Source organism: Fringilla coelebs (genome assembly GCF_963513975.1).
Source record: "Fringilla coelebs genome assembly, chromosome: 1".
NCBI classification, from domain to species: Eukaryota; Metazoa; Chordata; class Aves; order Passeriformes; family Fringillidae; genus Fringilla; species Fringilla coelebs.
The window spans coordinates 138016397-138035979 of NC_140028.1; the positions used below are offsets into that span (position 1 = coordinate 138016397).

At 43.9% G+C, this 19583-nt stretch overlaps 1 protein-coding gene across 2 annotated transcripts in view; it reads left to right on the forward strand.

Moving 5' to 3' along the window:
* The window catches only part of JCAD (junctional cadherin 5 associated), a 29205-nt gene extending 13402 nt beyond the window's left edge, over window positions 1-15803 (forward strand). The window contains exons 3-4 of one of the 2 annotated variants that reach the window (XM_084216300.1): window positions 6281-9936; window positions 13911-15803. In XM_084216300.1, coding sequence (XP_084072426.1) covers window positions 6281-9936; window positions 13911-13945 — 3691 coding nt within the window. In that variant the 3' untranslated portion in view covers window positions 13946-15803. Of the gene's footprint in view, window positions 1-6280; window positions 10712-13910 lie in introns of those variants that run through there. The other variant, XM_084216299.1, reaches the window with a different exon arrangement.
* Window positions 15804-19583: the final 3780 nt, after the last annotated feature.

The following is a 19583-nucleotide window of genomic DNA, read 5'->3' on the forward strand; positions in this document are numbered from 1 at the left end:
CTGCTCTTGTGGAGTAAACATGAGAAGGTGCCTGTGCACTTCTTTTATAAACAACTCCAAACCAGTGGAAGCTCTTGTTGTCACTCCAGAAAACGTGCTTGTACAGCCATGGCTTGCTCAGCCCCGAGTACGTGCGCAGCGGGGCCGGGGCCGGCTGGGCAGGAAGAGCTGAGTGTACACAGCGACACTCGGCCATTGTTCTGCAGCTATTTGAGTGCTGCAGAGGGACAAAGGAAAGGGGCTCGAGCAGGACTGGAAGCCAGCCCAAGTATGACGATGGTTTACAAGGAAAAGCCCCTTCCTCCTGCCGAGTGGGCTTGAAACTGAAAGCAGGGCAAACACTGTCACCTTGGGAGCTTGTCCTCCTACAAAGACCTTCAGTAACATGTGGCAAAGCCATGTGTCCCCTTACTCCTGGGCTCGGCTGCTCTTTCCCTTCACATCTTTTCCCCTTGCACGCCTGTTTGCCTGGAGCAGGAATGGCTGCTGGTTGCCAGTTAGGATAATGGGCAGGAGGAGATGTGAGCCCTCTAAGGCAGTCATAGGACAGCAAGTCCTGGTGAAGGTCTCCAGGTGGAACCATCCATTCTAGAGAAGGAGGGACAGAACACAGATGTAAGGGTAATTGGGAGGGTCCTTTCTGGTGTGTTTTGGATGAAGTAAACTGGACAACAAAAAAAGTGGGGAAAGATACTGGAAAGGAATGAAAGGGGAGAAGGTTTTGAAGCAGGGGAAAAGAGCGTGCAGTGGTGCCGAAGCTGATGCTCAGTTTAGCATGGAGGAATAGTGTTGTGAAGAGGATCTTGCTGTGTGAGGCTGGAAGCTATCACAGCACTGCTGCTCCTGCAGCCTGTTTGTCAGAGCCTATGTGGATGCACAGGGGTTTGGGAGGGCTGCTGCCTCCCTGCTTCCCATTCCTCTGGGTGCATCTGCAGGGGCTCACACATCTGCCCTACATCTTGGATATGGAAAAGATATCTGTGATTGCTGGCCTTGGCTAAATATCAAATAATGCTCTCAAACAGTTTAAACATCTCTTTCTAAATGCAAGGGGTGGGACCTGCCAGTCTACAGCATAGTTAAATATTAATACTGTTTTTTAAAAGTGGCTTTTCCACATAACATAGTGAACACAACCCTGGAAATGGCTTTGTCACACTTTCATAAAAATAGAAATATTTTCTTGCTTTTACTGTTAAGGAAAATCTGATTCCCAGTGAGCCTACTGGGAACTCTCACAAGGCAATAGCAGCTGGAAAAACCTTTGTATCATCCCTTCCTTGCCATGCCTGGGAGTGTGGAGCATGACACAGCTGTGGCTGGGCTGGTCTGGAAAGGGAGGAGGGACCTCTCCAGGCTGGATCCAGGGAAGCCACAGCACTGCAGTGCCTCCTGTCAGCTCCTGAGCCCCTCCAGGTCCCCTCCCAAGTCACAAGGCTGCCCTGTGCATGTGAGCTGCTCCAAGGCTGGACCTGTGGTGGCCCAGCTGGGCGTGCTCAGGCTGGTGACAGGCGAGCTCCAGCAGACGTCCAAAGGAGAGCAACAAGGCTGGTGAGGGGCTTGGAACACAAGCCGTATGAAGAGCGACTGAGAGAGCTGGGATTGTTTAGCCTGGAGAAAAGGAGACTCAGAGGTGACCTTATCACTCTCTTCAACTTCCTGAAGGGTGGCTGTGGTGAGCTGGGGGTCAGTCTCTTTCTCCGGGCAACAACAGAGAGAACAAGAGGACACAGTCTCAAGCTGTGCCAAGGGAGATACCGGCTAGAATTAAGCAGGAAGTTTTTCACAGAAAGAGTGATCAAATACTGGAATCATCTGCCCAGGGAGGTGGTGGAGTCACCATCCCTGGATGTGTTCAAAAAAAGACTGGATGTGGCACTTAGTGCCATGACCTAGTTGAACTGTTAGAACGTGGGTTGGACTCGATGATCTTAAAGGTCCCTTCCAACCTAGAAATTCTGTGATTCTGTGATTCTGTGATATCGCTCTTGGTTTCTGGACTGCTCTGGGAAATCAGCTCCTGGTTGCCAGGCTGGGAAAGTGCTGCACACTGCAGAGACCTGGGGACAATTTGGGCGCAAAGGGAAGGTGACCACCCAGCGAGTCACTCTCTGGGCATCGCAGGCTTCCTGCCACCATTGCTTGGTGCTGCTTTCCCAGTTAGCACAGGGCAGGAGAGGGTCTGAGCAAGCTGTGTGTGTCCTTCAGGGATGGTGACAGTTCCACAGCAGCTCTGAGCATGGCTTAGGCTCCCTGCCCAGGGAATTATCTGCACCATACTCGTGTTCATACCACTGATGTAGAACTAATCATCTCCCATACACCACGGAAGGGGGTGATGTTGCCAGCCTCGTGGCTGCCTTTGCAGGCAGGTTTGCAAGGCTTGTGGTGTTTTGTGATGGCAGGGGATGATGCTGTTGTCTCTGCTTATTGAAGTTGTTCTGCTAATCAAACCTTGTTGAGGAGGGTAGAGGCTTCATAGCCATTGCTCTTGCTGCTTGTGAGGGGAGAGTGATGCCCTGGTGGAATGGGGAAGGGGTGTTTGGCTCCATCCTATTGTTCTTTAGGCACAGTGTGAGGGAGCAGATAGTGGGAGGGCTCTCCTGGCTGTCCTTGCTTAACTGAACATTTGGAGGCCACACAGTAAAGGTTTGGAAGAGGAGACAAGTAAACAAATATGGGAAAGCTGATCCTATGCGTGTAGATGAGAGTTCTTTTCACAGGAGAATTCCCTTCTGATTCTGTTCTAAGTAGAGAGAAGAGGCATTTTGCTTAGTTGTTTGTGTGGGAGGAACTGTTAGTAGCTAGCAAATTTAGTGATAAATAGATATCATTAATGAGATCACCTGCTGGAACAATTAGAAAAGTATACTGGTGTTTTCCAGTGATGGGTCTCAGAAGAGTGTATGTGAGGACAGGATCTCAAAATAGAGCAGAAGCTGCCAGTGTACAGAACAGCCCTCTGAAAAATTTTCCACCTTGCTGACTTTCTTAACAGTGATCTTTGTGGGGCAAAGTCTGTGCCAGTGCCTGCAGCTCACGCAGGATGAGCTACTGAGTGCCCAACACCTTCCACTTGCACTCTGGCAGCCAGCAGCAGGGACAGACATTCCCTACATAGCCCTGCAGTGACCCAATTCTCCAGGGTTTGGACTTGGATGTCTGCGCCATGCTGCTTCACTTTTGGCCCCATTATTGCATCATGTGAGGTCCTGCTGGTCCAGTGTCACCCTCAGGGAAAAGGCAGCTTCAATCCATGGCTCTGAGCAAGACAGCTCAGTGAAATATGGTCATACAGCCAGTGCAGAGTAGACTTATGGCCTCGTTTCTTGTAAAGGCCTAAAATTCACAGAAAGCTAGAAATAGTTGTGGGGGTTTTAAACAATTTTAATTAACCTAACTTTATATGGAATCAATTCAAAGCATTTTATGAGAGCAAATGTGATACGCATTAGAAGCAGGCCTGTTAGGAGAGTTCATAATGTTAAAACCCACCTCCTTGATTGCTCGGGACCACTCTGTCCCTGGAACATAAATCTCCACCGTTGGTCCCATGGGACTGCTCCATCCTTGACTCCATCCTCCTCCAGCTGTCAGGCACGTGGGAGCTGCTGTGTCCGGCTGTGCATTTCTTTGTGCATCAGCGCCAGCACATCCTGGAGAGACACAGAATTGTGTCGTGGCAGAGTCAGAGATGAGCTGCTGCACAGAGGGGCTGTGAAGTCTACTCTTTGGTGATATGCACCACCTCACCTTTGGTGAGGCTGCAGTGAAGCATTTTAAACGTGGAGTGGCTCTTGGAAGTTCCCCTTCCAGCACTTCATTGACTGCAAGAGCCAGAAGTGCCACATGTCCAGGAGGGAGGCACTCTGCTGCTGCTGTGGCCACAAGCAGGGTGGTTGTGCTGTGCCTGCCCACCATGCCTGCCTGCAGGTGTGCAGGAGCTGCTCTCCATCACTGGGAGCAGAGGAGACTTCAGGATGGAGCTGCACTGGAGGGTCCTTGGAGCATCCTCTTCCCACCACAGGGTGCAGTGTCATCTTCACAAGTTTACAGGGTCCCTGATAGAGGCTGGCTATGTAAGCACTTCTAGTGCCTTAGCCAGGACTTAGAGAGACAGATACTGTCTGTCCTGTGAGTAGATCTTAGAAAGGATCAGGTTTTAAATGCTCTAAATGCCTCCTTTTAAATGTCTTTTTTTTACACTCTTGTTGCAATGATGTCATAGTACGGGTTACATGGTGGTTTGTATCATGTTCTGAAGTTCATTACTGAAGCCTAGATATTAACCTTTAAAAATAAATTTAATCTTTTAAACAGGCTTTAATAAATGGAGGGGCTTTCCTTCTGTTGAAAAGGATTTTGGGTTACTTTGTGGTTTTTTTTTTTAATGGTGAATTAAGCTTTGCAACATCGCAGGAAATTTAAAAATCAGAATTTTTAGGTGCTTTTCTAAGAGATGCTACCACTTAAGCAGGAATCATCTCAAAGAAGTCTGATGGCCTGTGCTGAGCAAGATGTCAAACTGAATAATTCTAATAGTCTTTTCTGATCTTGGAATCGACGACTGGGCTTCCTGCAATTTCTGTAGACCCTTTTACAATGATGGATAAAATCAATCAGAAAGAGCAACCTATTCATTTTCTCCTCACTTTTGCTGGACCCTGTTTCTCACCTCATTTTGTAAACACAGATACAAATGGTGCCACAGCAGTATGGGGATGAGATAAAAGGTAGAAAACAACATTTGTTCAGCTGTATGTTTCCACATGGAAGTTTTTGTTGTTATTACAGTCAGCTTCTGATATAGGGGGTGTCCTGTTATATTTCATTGATTAATGGAGATGTCTGTTCCTTCTTGGGGTTCAGCAATCAAACTGTATTTCATGCTTCAGAGGCAGAACATTTTGTTCAGAAGTTCAGTCTTAATCCAATTGAATTAATGTGAACAAGATGCTCCTTATCCCAGTCTGGTTTTTAAACTTTTAGACTCATAGGATGAAAGTAATACACATAAAAGAAAATTGCTGTGGATCTGCATGGCTTAATTTTCATTCTAAATTTTGACTTGTATTATGTCTTCACAAAGTCCTATTTAAATAGATCATTTAAATAGATCATGTTTTTAGTAAAAAAGAGCCAGATGACACTGTTTATATACCTTGGGGTGCAGGGAGGAGAAAGAAATTCTTGGGTTCTATCTACATACTTGTCCTATTTCTGTCAATTTTGATTTTTCTTTCCAGTCTTATGCTGGTGGCAGCCACATAGTGTAAAGGCAGTTATATTGTTGGACACCTTAGGTACAAGAATAGCAGAATGCAATTCAAGTAGAAAATTAATTATTTATATAGAAGGGTACCAATTTTGTTCTGCAGAAATGTATAAAACAGTTTACAGTCTGTTCAGAACAGACAATGAACCTATTCTGTTCATGTAAATCTATGTTCTGAATTTCTAATCTGCAATGTCTAATGTCTTTCATATTTCACTGATAGATTCTTTTATTTAAGAATTTTATACTTCTTTTGAGGTATTTTACATTTAAAATATTGGTTCCGTCTTATTCAGAACTGTGTTGATACATCACCATTGTTGTGACATGTGTCATTTAATCCAAAGCACCCTGAAGAAATTTGTTCCCTCAGAAAGATGAACAAGAATCAATTCAGGAACTGACATGTTTAATTTCAGCACTTTTACCAGGATACAAATCATGTTTCTTACAGACTTTATCTTATGAAATCTTACAATATAGACATCTACCTGTTATCCCTACCTCTGCATCTTGGAATCCCATTAAACTTGAATACCACAGTACTCTCCTTGACATCTATAGATTTAAATTTAGCAGGATACAGAAGTAACTGAAGACAGTCACTTCTGGTTTTAGAATGGCATCTTAGAATCAGAGGCTGGTCTGGGGTGGAAGGGACCTTCAAGATCATCTAGTTCCAAGCCCCCTGCTATGGGCAGGGAATTTTCTAATGTCCATCAAGGAGGGCTGTGCATGTTTGCACAGCAGGTAACTGTGTGCATTTGTCTCTCTTTCTGAAATCTTTGCATAGCTAACAACCTGTCAGAAGAGCTTCTTTCCCTTTCTTTACCCATGTTAATTGACTGACTTTTAAATCCTCTCATTAAAATTGTCATCTGGTTGCAAATAGATTGCACAAAACCCCATTGGCATAACTCATCATTTGACCTCCTAACAGCCTTACCCATGGCAGAAAGAACAGGCACCTGTGCACACTGCCTCTGACACTGCTTTTTTTTCCAGGGTTTATGACAGGCCTCATTTAGCATGGTCATCCCAGCCCAAGACTGATAAAGATCTGGCCTACTGGAGAAGACGAGGACAGGACTTCAGTGTGCTACTGGGCTATTCCCAGAAGGCCAGTGTGGAGATGAAAGGCCTGGCTGCAGCCCCAGGGGCACCCCGGCACCCCAAGGAGAATCAGCTGAAGGTGGGGACAGGTACAGGGTATGTCAGAAGAAGCGGCTTGCAGGAAAGCTGTGAAGTGCCCAGCAACTGCAAATGGCAAAGTCTGGAAGTAGAGAGCTGGAACCAGCCAAAAAAGGTAGGGAGGCAAATGTCTGAGGGTGACAGGGAGAAGCTGCTTCAAGAGCTGTATTCGCTGACCCTGGGAGAGAACGTACTCAGCACCCAGAGCAGGGGGAAATCGCAGTCGTTGCCAAGGGTCCTTTCACCTGAGAGCATGAGGTGCGTGGAAATGCCCTCCCTGACCAACAGTAACAGCTCGCTCAGCGTCACTAAAACCCCCTCCTATCCCCCAAACAGACTGAGTGTGGAACCAGCCAAGCACCACGGAACAGGAGGCAATTTCCTTCCCCTGGTGAAGCCCAAGTATGGGAGACCTCTCAAGCCTCCATCCTATGAACTGCAGCGGCAGACTAGGGCACCTGCAGAAACCGTGGGCTTCCAGGACCACTACCAGAAAGAGGAACCTGTCTCCTACTTAGCCAAAGTCAGTGAGCCAAGGCAAGATGCTGGCATTCCAGACTCTGGTTTGGAGCCCCCAGTGTATGTACCTCCTCCTTCTTACAAATCCCCCCCTCACCAACACGTGACCCCACATTCCCCCAGTGAAGTGCCTAACACCAACGCGTGCGCCAGCAGTGATCCACAGGGTCCTGCAGAGCGGGTCGTCCCCTGCCAACGACCAGCAGTGAATACTTTTGAAGTGGGGGGTGACCCTTGCAAAGACAACCATTCTCCTCACGGGAAGCAAAGCCATGCGAGGCGCCCTGCTGACCACCTGCGTTCCGTTCAGTATATTCCCTTTGATGATCCTCGGATACGACACATTAAAATTGCACCACTGGAAGGTGTGCAGGGCAGCTCTAACCACGCTGAAAATACGTGTGGTCCCAGTTCTGGTGCTTTGCAAGAGAGAAATCTTGAAGTACAGTACAACAGTGCCTTTGTGGACGCATCAAGCTTGTCCAGTTCTGCGAAGGGAGAAAGAACTTCCGACAGCTCCACCCATAGCAACAGATGGTTGGCACCATCCATCCGAGATCAGGAAAACTGTGCCTTGCCAGACCAAAGAGACAATTGTAGAGCAACTAATCACAGCCCCCGTAATGAAGCCAGCACAGAGTACACGAAAGGCAAACTTTCTGTAAGAAATTCACATATGGACAGCACCTGTGAGACTGTTACAAAAGTGAAAAAGTTTGAACCTGGAACTGGGATGCAGAGCAAAAAGAGTTCAAAGAAAAAAATGAATGAAACTATATTTTGTTTGGTCTCCATCCCAGTTAAATCAGAACCCAATCTGCCAGATACAGATAGGAACAACAACATAACTCAGAGCCCTGATAAGAATAGGTTTGATAACAATGGGGCTTTGCAAGAACAAAGTCTCTTAAGTATGTCTTCAACAGACTTGGAGTTACAAGCGCTTACAGGAAGCATGACCAATAAAAATGAGTTACAAAAACAAGAGCTGTGGAGACCAGAAGAGTTCAAACAAATGAATGACCTCAGATTTATTCAGCCTACAAAACACAGAGAGCTCAAATATTCTGGCTCCTGGCCAGGTGATCAGTACAAAGACCAGCAGACACAGACAAGTTTCTCTGAAGAATCTGAGAGCCCAGAACTTTTCCATGGTACAAAGCCTGGGAAGCCAGATAGTGGCAAACAGCTATCTCCAAAACTCCCAGGATGTACAACATCCACAATGGGGGCAAAACAGACAGAGTCACCTTCTGACGAGAGAGGCTGCAGGCAGAGCAGTTACAGCATGAAGGGCCAGACACACCTCAGCCAGTCTAGCAACAGCGCATTTTCTAGGACTGGCACCTCAGTCCTTCAGTCTCCCTCCCCGAAAGCCCACCAGAGCCAGCCTGTGCCTGTCCAAGAGAGGGAAAAGGGCCTCCTTTCCAAGGGAGATGTAGTTAAGGGAGAACCAGGTGCTCCCTGCAACAGTACAGAACCATTTGGGCAGTTCCTGTTGAAACCTGTAAGTCGCCGTCCCTGGGATGCAATAAGTGAGCTAGAAAGTTTTAACAAGGAGCTGCAAGGGCAGGAGGAGAGCACAAGCAGTGAAGAAGATTTGGAAAGTGCTGCAGCTCCTCTGCAGGCAAGTGCCTTTATGCAGAGGAGGGAGTCCAGAAATGAGAAATCAAGCCAGGAGCCAAAACGTGGTGGGAAATCAGAAATGGTTGTGCCAGAGGTGCCTGTAATTAGGTCAGGAAGGGTTAAAAGTAAGTCTGAAAGCTGGAGCATGGGAACGGAGCATGGTGGCGAGCCAAAAAGTGGTGGCTCTCAAGGCTCCTCAAAGCCAGGAGGGAGCAGTGAAGGAGTCAGGCCAGCAGATGGAAGACTGATAACTGAAATGGGGATGGGGGAAGCCAAGAGCAGAACAAGCAAACAGCCAGTTCATGAGGGCCTTGTCAAAAGAGTTTTGTCCAGTAGCCCAAGTAGTTCGTGTCACAGTAATCCTTTCAATAACCCTGTCTTGCAGGAGATGAGTGAAGACCAAAATTACCTAGACTTTGTTAAACTGAGCAAAGGTGCAACTCCCACAAATGATAGGGTATTAGAGAGAGGGTCAGTAGTACGCTTGTCCCTAACAAAGAGGAACCAAAGGTGCTCTGAGCCAGATTTGAGGTCAGTGGGACTTGATGTGGCCCCAGAACCTGGTGCTAACAACTCTGATCACTCTTCGGATGCAAATGCAGTGGAAATCCCTGTGAATGAGTCATTGCAGGCAAGAGCTGCAAGAATTTTAGGTATAGATATAGCAGTGGAGTCTCTCCTTCCAGATGACCATGTTGGGCCCCACCCAGGCACTAGCCCTTCAAACGGTGCTCAGGACTTTGAGTCAGCAACAATAGGGAGCACAGCAAGTAACAAAGAAGGAAAAAAAGATGATTCTTATGAGGGCAGACGAAAGTGTGGCTGGACAGAGAGTGCTCTCTTTGTCAGAGCAGGAGGGCGATCTTTATACCCTGTTGAAAGCCAGGCCACTCTCCAGGAAGCCAGCGCTCAACCACTGGTAAGTGAGCAAGTTCTTGAACAACCTGTGAGTCCCAGCCAAAGTGAGGACCAAAACTTGGTTTGCAAGTCAGCTGCTTATCAGCATTCAGAAAAGAGAGTGAGGAGCACCTCCAAAGTGATAGAGACACTCCAAGGCAAGCTCACATCTCCACCCAGCCGGACCGCCATGGATCGCTTGGTGCGCATGAAAGAAGTTGACTCTGTGTCGCGCATGAGACGCCTGAGCATTAAGAGCGCAGACTCGGGAGAGGAGGTGGATGAGGAAAAGCTGTCGAAGGTACCAGAGGAGAGAGGAAGCAAACTGGCGAGCTCAGGGGCTGTTTCCAAGCGTGTTATCTCTCTCAGTGAAAATGGATGTTTAGGTGGAATGGACAAGAAGAAGATCGACAGAGATTTTTCATTAGGTAAGAGCCTGTTATGGGAGATCCAGATGGGTACTCGTTTCTTATGTAATGGGCATGATCAGTTTGCTTATGCCCACGTAATGCTGCTCAAATAGTAACAGGCTGTAGGTGGTACTATCCTCATCTGGGAGCCACCCACTTCGCTCTCCTTGTGGAAAAGATGAGTGTTCTCTGGTCCCATTTTAGGAATTGTTACTGTAAAACTCACTTGTGATACAGAAATTCATTCACAGAGACTGGAGTGCTCCCTAAGGTCTTATCTCTGTCTAATTGTTTCAGGGAATGGCCAGGCTAAAACAGTGGAGTTCAAAGACAGTCACTCTAATGCCAGTGTTTGGGAACATGTGGTGATTTAATCATAGCTGTTCCTTGAATGCCAGTTTTTTCCCTTCTCTAATACTTAAGTAGACACATACTATATCATAGTTCAGAAGAAACTAAAAATAAAAATCTGATGTTCTTCTATGAAGCCTCTGGGAAATGGCTGCATATAAGGGCCTGGAAATTCTCTCTCTCTCTCATGAATATTTTCCAGATCAGATGTTGAGAATAACTATTAACCCCAGGACAAATGGAAAGTTGACTTTTTCAGTGAACACCTTTTTTTTTTTTTTTTTTTTTTTTACTATTTTTTAGTGTTTCTGATCTCTCTCTAAAACTTGTGTAGTCCATATGCATCCCCAAAGTAACATGAGCAGTTCCCTCTCTGAAACAGTTTTCATTTAGCATTTTTTTAACAACTGAAAATCAGTTGTTGCTATAGACCTGTGTAAAGGGATAAATCTCCCAGGCCACCTGCCTAGTCCATTAAATAAATTGGAGTGAGCAAACATAGAGTGTGAAAGCCGTTAAATTAGTATTAATCTCCTCCTTCCTTTTTTCATCCTTTCTGTTACAGTTGACACTTTGTCTTGAAATCTGCACAGGTTATTCATTTAACCTTATTGATAAAAATCTATTCACAGTTTTCCAGTACAGAGGGACTGAAATGAAATGAGGTATACTTTAAACTGGATTTATGCAATTCCAGCTGAAAAGAAATGTTCTAAGTATTGACTCCTGCAGCCTTGAAGCCTTTTTCTTCATGTCTTTTTCTGTATCCCACATCTTTGTCTCTCTCTGCTCTGAACTGTATTTCTCCAGACCAGATTTTTCAAACAGACTGATTCAGCTTTATTGTACCCATCAGGTCTAGTCTGCCCCACATGCATTTCATATGCTTTCCTCCCTTGGGGTTTCTGCTGGAGTGAAGAAAATAACTGTTGTGGTGACATGACTTCAGGGATGTATCAAAACAGATTGTGTGCATTTTATTGGAGAGTTATTCTGCAGTAAATTAGGTCTAAATTTATCCCTCTTGCTGACAATGCCAGGCTTATATTCTGCAGTGTGTTCTCACTGCAGCAGCTCCCCGACAGCCATAACAGCCCTCCCCACGTTTGGATGGCATGAATGTCCCTTCCTTCTGTGCATGTCCAGGGTGACACGCGTGGGGTGGGCAGGTGGCTTCTGGCCTCTTCCCATCCAAAGAGACCCTGATTTGTTGCTGGCCCCAAAAGCTTCGCCTTACACGGGGACTGTAGATTCATGTTTGTAAAAAGGCCTGATGTTGTGTCTTCCTGTTTTAAATTTCACTCCAATTTTCACAGTAGCTCATTGGTACCATTAAATGAGAACTGAGAATACCCAAATGAGAATTAATCCTGGAAAACCATTGTATTTGTTGCTTTCAGAGAGTAAATATTCTATTCTAAAAGGCCACTCTATTTGGAGCAAGGTAGGGTGATGTTAGTCTTATAATTGCAGACTGGGCCTGTCACAGAGGCTGCAGCCCTTAGCAGAAACAGGCTTTCACATGTATAATGTAGCTTGGCAGACGAACAGTCATCTCAGAGTAAGGGCCCTGCCAAAACTGAGTGCAAGAAGCTCATCTTACTATGCAAATACTGCTATTAGGAGAACATCTCTAAGTGTTCCCAAATGCATTGGATGTCTTTTCTCCTTTGCTGTTTGAAGACATGAGTCTGCTAATCTGGCTTTGTTTCTGTAGAGAGCATTTCAAATGAGCTTAACCAAATGTTGAATAAGCATTTCTGTATCAGTGCTAGAACTCCAGTGTCTGTCCCTTTCAAAAGGGTGACCTGGCCTGTCAGTCTGGCACTTTTGTGTCCTTGGTTTAGGTGCTGAGGGCATGGGTAAGCTTTCAGGGAATGTACTGAGCCGTGCAGAGGCTCCATGTCTTGTGGCCTGGTTTTCTCCCTTCGTCCCCACCCCTGTCCTGCCACTCCCTGAAATTTTGTGGGGAATTCTGTTAATGTGAATGTGTCTGGCCTTAGGAAAATCAGGTTTCTGAAGTGCTAATCCATTTTTATTCCTAGGTCAACCTGTGACAGAACACTTCAGAATTTTCTGTTTTAACAGTTTAGATGGCAAAATATTTATGATTAAAAAATATGTTGCTGCTTTAGAAGCATCTTCATACACTATCAGCGCATTAAGCTTAAAAAGATGCAACATTATCCTAGAGCACACTAGCCCTCAAAAACTTTATTTCTGTTGATTTTTTGCGTTCATGTGGTGTCTGTTTGGAAATACCAGAAAAGGCTTAGCAGAAATCATAGGTGTTGCTGGCGCAGACTCCTTTCTTGGCTGGACTAGCAGCTCAAGGAGGGTGGGCAAAGGAAGTGATAAAAGATTCTGCAACACAATTCCACCCACTGGGGCCAAATCCAGAAGTCCTTTTTTCACCAGTTCCCCCTTGACGTGAGTGTGGATGTAGCAGATGGACAGTTGCACATAGGAGCAAAAATTTCCCTGGGGGATTTTTATGCTTTTTATGTTTGAATGAAAACATTCACTCACATCAACACGAAAGTCCTGAGGATGAATGTTTTACTCCAAAGTGTGATATTTGTGTGTGGATTTATTTTCATGCTCAGCTGTTTAAATGTGAGCGCAGTGGGAGTACAGCCTACGGGAGGGACGTTTAAGGTTAGCGCAGATACTCAGGTTGTGTAAGAGCAGAAGCAGCACGCGGCAGCGCGGCTGCAGTGCTGGTTTGTCTGGGCCCCTCTGCGCCTGCAGACTCCTCCCTAGGTAGCCCTGGCTCCTTCATGCCATGACCATGCACATCAAGGGCAAGCCAGGTGTGTGCATGATGGCGTTGGGCAGGCAGAGCTCACAGGGCAAAGCCTTTTTATTGCAATCCTGTCCCAGAGTGACAAGGGTAAAGGAAAAATGCTCATGTCTGCTCACTACATGGCCAGCAGTGGGATAAATCCAATAAGAAATCTGATAGAAGAGTGTCCTCAGGGATTTGGGAAGAGGAAAACCAACCTGCGGTATGTCCCGTGAACTGGCAGGAGGGAGGCTGGAAGTGAAGAAGAGTGTTAGCAAGCCATTCCAGTGCTTTAGTGAATAAGGCTGAAACATGAGCTGCAGTTTTGTGGACTGAAGCAAGACAGACTAACCATAGTGATGCAATGCAGCTGTACTTTCCTGTTTTCTGTTGAATTAATCTGAAATGAAGGATTTGCAATCAAATGAAAAGACCCTGATGACTGCATGGCATAAATCACTCCTTCAGCCTGCTTTACACACCCTGCTAGGATGCTTAAAGCATTTACTGGTCCTTAGTGTTCGGTACAAGGGGGACCAAATCTTATGTCTTTTTCTTCCTGTCAAAGTGCTTGAAAACTGGAAGTAATCACTTAGCATTCAGTATGCTTGTTCCTACCTACCCAAGGCCTTCCCAAATTCTATCTTCATGCATTTGGTCGAGTTGTTCCTGAATTATGCTGATAAAAACACAGAATTTGGGTCAGGAATACGATATGTATCTTTAATGCAGCAAGCTTTATCAGCTTTTCTTTTTTTAAACAAAAACTAAAGAAAAATGTGTCATTTCAACAGCTAGATATATTGAATATATTTCACAGTACATTATTAATAGTGGTTTTTTGGTTTTTTTCCAGATACGTATGACCCCACCAAAGTTGAAAAGGTGTGAGATTAATGAAGAAGAGAATAGAGAAATTTCTGCTCTACTAAGAATGTTTCACTGATTTTTTTTTTCCTGGGTGCTTTTTGTTTGGTTTTTGGTCTTTAACATTTGGAAGTTGTCTCCATTTGTGATGTTCATGGTGTACTGATAATGCCTTTACCACTGCCACTAGGAATTAGCTATTCATGTCTGAAGCTGTTGCGGAGACCACAGAAAAATGACTTCTACATTGGAACCATCTGGCTTTGTAGTGTTTAAGACAATACCTACCATTGGCAAAGAGTTTTCATCTGAACTTTATTTCAGTCTTTTGCAAGGATAATGAAATGCATCAAATGAGGTGTTGCATTGGTGTAAATGTAAACGTGGGAAATTTGTGAAATTATTTTTAAAAGAATGTGAATCTATAAGCTAAACTTCTAAGTATCTACATTCTAAACTTTGTTTAACTTAAGGGATTTTTGGCCATAAGTAGAAAGTGCTGCTGCACTGTGTGGGGGAAGGAATGTGAAAGAATGGTAGCAAAGACTGATTGTGAAATTCTCGCTGACTTCCAGAGTTTGAATTTCCTCGGATTAAATACTTACTTGCCACCTATAAAGAAGAAAAACAAAACCCAAAGTCTTCTAAAAGATGGAAGACTTTTGTAGTACAGTGTACAGAACATGTAATTATAGTAGCTGGCAACTATGTTTCAAACCAATGCAAAGTATACCACTGGCTGTTTTGCACTCAGTATTACTTGTTTTTGTTTTGCTGTTTAGAAATTCTTTATATGAAAGAATAGTAGCTGGTTTAAAATACCCCATTTTAACAAAGTAACTATATTTCTTGTTACAGAATACTATCTATTTTTCTACGATGTAAACAATTGCTAACAAGTGGCAAGTATAAAGAAGTATTATTATTATTATTATAATTATTATAATTATATTTTAAGAAGACTTATTCCTCTGAGTGAAGGTGCCCCAAGCAGATTTCACTTCTATATCTTAATGCACACACCATATTGCCACTTACTTGGTAGTGCTACCTTATTTTGCTCTGAAAAAAAGCCATCTATCTATCTAATCTATCTATCTATCTATCTATCTATCTATCTATCTATCTATCTATCTATCTATCTATCCATCTACCACAGGGTTAATTTCTAATTTTTCCCACTCAACCCTTGGATCGTTCTTCTTGGAGCCACTTTCTGAAACACACTGAGAACTCTCCAGGCTGGTGCTGCTGCCATTCCATTCCGGGACGCTGATTACCAAAAAGTGTGTTTGGATCTTTGTCCCAGTGCTGCCGAGTGGCTCAGATAAAGTACCTGCTTGCTTTCTTATACTTTTTTCCCTTTTACAGATTATGAGTTTGGATTAGGCCAATGCACAAAAGTAAGCAAAACTGGGTTCTTCCCTGAAGTCACCAGGTGTTGCTGGGGAGAAGTTTGGGTGTCTTTTTGATGGCATTTAAATACATGGCTTTAAATATATTTTATCTGCACACACAAATGCATGAATTACAGAATTTATAATAAAGCCTATGCATTCTGCCCTTTGATCCTGAATTAGCCTGCTAATTATCTGTGTCTTAAAAGCCTTTATGCCCATTCCTGTAAGTTTTTTGTAAGTACCTGTGTACTAACATTTTTCTGATGACTTGTTCATGTACTTCACCAGTCTATTCTATTGGCCTTCTCTGGGTTTTAGCATAATTTTATTTTTTAAAATCTTGTAATTTCTTGAAATATTTTTTCCTAAGTCTGTAATTTGGAAAGAACGATCGGGAAAAACACTCATCCTGTGTTTTGGCAGCAAGAGTTTCTTGTCTGTAACACATGATTCTGTTACATATGGACTATTTAAAGCTTGCTTGAAAAGAAAATGTGGTGTATATTTTTTTTAATTAACTCTTGCACATGCTGTGTAGCAATACTTGTTGACAAACTGTTCTTACCACTCTTACTATATTCACCTCTCTTCATCACCATCTAGGACATCCAAGCACTTGTAAATAGCTACAAAACATGTTTCTCCCCTCAGTGCCTCCCCACCTGAATTCTGCCCATAAAAAACATTTCTGAAAGAACTTCATCCCCTCTCATCTTCCTACTAACCAGTGAAGCTGAGATGCATAGCAATTAATTGAAAGTTTTAGTTTAACCTTGATTGCAGAAGAACTGTTCCTATTACCTTCTATTTATGTCTACATGGAACAGAAGTTTTCTGTGCATTTTATTTTTTCCTGATAGGAATAGGTTTATTGATTCCGTAATGCGTCTGTTTCATCAGTCGTGTCAAGTAATTACTTTTCCAAAGCACACAAACATCCAAGATCTTAAAAAAAAAAAAAAAAAAAAAGAAGAAGAAGAAAAAGAAGCAACAATATTGCAGAGAAAGTTTTATTGATCAAAACCAAAGAATGAAAACCTAAAAAGTGGGTAATCTTTGTTTTGCAGTAGTATGTGACTGACCAGTGGATGAAGGAGCAGAGTTAGTACTCTTTTAGAAATGGTGTATTCCTCTCACAACATTGGTAGTTTCATTTGATACTATGATACAGACAACTTAGAAATCCATAGGGTACAGTTTTCTCAACAATTCTGCCTCAGTGTTTCTATAGTGTCAATGCCATGGGTCAGCTATTGGAATGGACTGGATTGTACCATAGCTGAACCACCTTTCCAGAAGCCTTTTGTCAGTTTGCAGTCAACAGTAAGCTCCTTTTCTGCCAGACATGGTTAAAAACCAGTAAATGGGGATTGCCAGTGCCTGTCTCAGTGGGTACATAAAACTGTCTTGGCAACAGCCGTCCCTGGTAATGGCAGCAGCAGGAGCTCAGGGCTGAGTGGGTGCAGAGGTGGAGGATGCAGCAGGCTGCTTCCAGTGCCTGGTGCAATGCAAGCACAGCAAAAAGTGAGGAACTCTGCCTTTATTCTAGGGGGAAGAGCAGAGCTAGACCTCAAAAATTACGTTTTTACAATGTGCTGTGTATCCAGCTCATGCTGCTGCTATGCTGTTATAGCTGAGGAAGCTGAGGTCGGGGAAAGATCCTGGTTTCATGAGCATTCTCAGAAATTCATGCAAAAAAACCCCAAACTTGACTGATCCATACATTTAAAAAAATGTTTAATGGGGACACTCGGGACCTCGACGGCTAAAGAGGACCTGCCATCTTCTTCCCTTTACCCTGTTGAAATCCAGAAGGGACAGTCACATCCTGAGGGGTTGGTACCAGTAACAGCGGCTGTGGCAGGCAGATAAAATCGAACACGACATTCCAGGCTCCTATCTCCTATATGAGGAAGAGATGCCGCCCATGAACTCCGGGGCTGCGGGACAGCCCGAGCCCCGCGAACGGGGCAGGACAGCCCCTCCCGGTGCGGCAGAGGCAGGGGGAGCGGGGCTGGGATCGGGGCTGGGATCGGGGCGGGGATGGGGAGCGGGGGGCGGGCGGGCTCTGGCCGGGGGCGGCGCATCTGGGGAGGGCAGCGCGCTCCCTCCTGCGGTTCCCGAGCGCCAGCCGAGAGTTGGTTTCCCTGAAGTACCGCTGTTGGCGGGCCCCACGCCATCCTCCTTGCTAGAGTCGTCTGGAACTAGACAAAGTGCGGTCTGAGCAGAGCTCTTCAGTGTTTGATTTGCCACCACCACCACAGCTAAAGGAGGGGATGGGAAGGCAAAGGAGGGAAATGCCTCTGAATGACTTGAGACCTCCGGTGACAGAAATGCCCTGTGATACAGTGTACCTGACTAAGCATCGCTCATCAGATATTAACTCAAGAAGCCTTCCCCAGGCATAAGAAGGGCTGTTGTATTTCATACCACAGGTTTGTCTTCATTGAAAACACCAGCACCATGTATCAAAACCATCAAGTTTCCTTGGCTCAGCTCCTGATGTGGGGAGCAAGTCTTTGTACTGAAGCATCCAATGATTCCAGGAAAACAGGAAGGACAGCAATGCTTAAATTTGTAAAGTCACAGAATTAACCCCTCACCCTTAAAAAATAATCATTCCTATCAAAGCTTATTTAAGGACAAATATTGGAATTTTGCAAAATATTTCTGTTTAGTATCACAAATCAATATAAATATCTAGAATCAACATTCTACTGTCTCTGCCACAGGGACAGCCAGCTGAAGATTAGTTTAAAAGTGCTCGACCTTCTTTTTGGATTAAAATGTTGATATGTTCTTCACTCCCTCTTTTCTAAGGAAAAGAAAAAGAGCGGAGTGATTGGGAGAAATGCAGAAATCAAATGTTCTTGCATTTCAAATGATAAAAGTTCTTGCAATTGCTAAGTGGGTCCTTTTGTCCAGCTTCAAAATCTGATAGGCAAGTATATGTGAGAAATGAATCTTTACTTGGCAGGAGCCTTCAGCTCAAAGAAGACAGACAAAAGTGCTAAAAGGAATGAAGAGAACTGACAGCTTGTTAGACTTTTGAATGTTTTTTGTGAAGCTGTCCTTTTGGAAGACATTGGTATTTTCTTGGTTGAGGATCAAACAATCCCCTAATTTCCCTCCACTGGCAATAAGCCACAGTGCTGGAGCCCTAATTTACTGGAGTGGGTTTTAATTACAAGTGGAGTCTACAAAATTTAGACTTCTATTCTTCTACATAATCCAAATGAATGTTCAAGCTGAAGATTTCACGAGGTGATGAATATATCACTGAATTAATTAGAAAAATTGGAAAATGTTATTTCTTATTCAAATTTGCATTAAAATGTTCACTGTCCCTCCCCTGTGGAGTAAATGAAACGTGTTTACCATCAATTCTATTTTCAAAGAAAAGAAAATATTTCAAACAAAGAAAAAGGGAAATCCTGATATCAATAGCAAAGCTCAAACCACAGTGCTACCTCTCACCCATGCTGAAAAATATGTTTGCAATATGGCATGCAGAGCTGCACAGCAGGGAGAGGGTGAAGGGAACTTAAATCAGAATTGACCGACACATGGCTGAGATTAGAAATAGAAATGAAATTTCCCAGCCAAGAGAAACCACAATAACATTCATATTATAAAATGAAGGAGGAACTTTCTACCCTTAATAGCCACAATCTCAGCTTTCTTTAGAGCTCTGGATCAGCAGAGAAAATAATCAGAACCATTCTGAAAGCCATTCCTGGCCTGGAAGGAAAACAAGGAGATATGTGTGCTAGACAGTGAATCAGTATCCATGTGTCTTTGTCCTTATACAATACAGATAATTCTCCACACTATCTTTAAGATACTATGGCCTTTCTCCAAAACTAATACTATGTCATTGCCTTGGTTTTCTTCTCTCACTAGTCCACAGGCAGATTTAGTGGGGTAAAAATAGAGGAAATAGATGTAAGCAATTATAATACTATTTATATTATATCAGAAGATGAATGTGTTTTAAGAATTTTCTTTGTATTTTTTTTCCTGCACAATGCAAATACTCTTTCTGGGCCTAAAAGTAAACCAGAGGAGTGCTTTTATTCAAGACAAGACATTTTCCAGATAAGGATTTTGCATGAGTACACTACTCAGTGATGTTGTTGATGTTGTTATCATGAGGTAAAATGGAGCATGTGCTCTGATGTTTGCACTGCCTTCAAGAAAGATAAATATATTGGTGAAGTGTTAAAAGGCTGCAGTATTCTCCAGGGGTATGCTACTTCCAA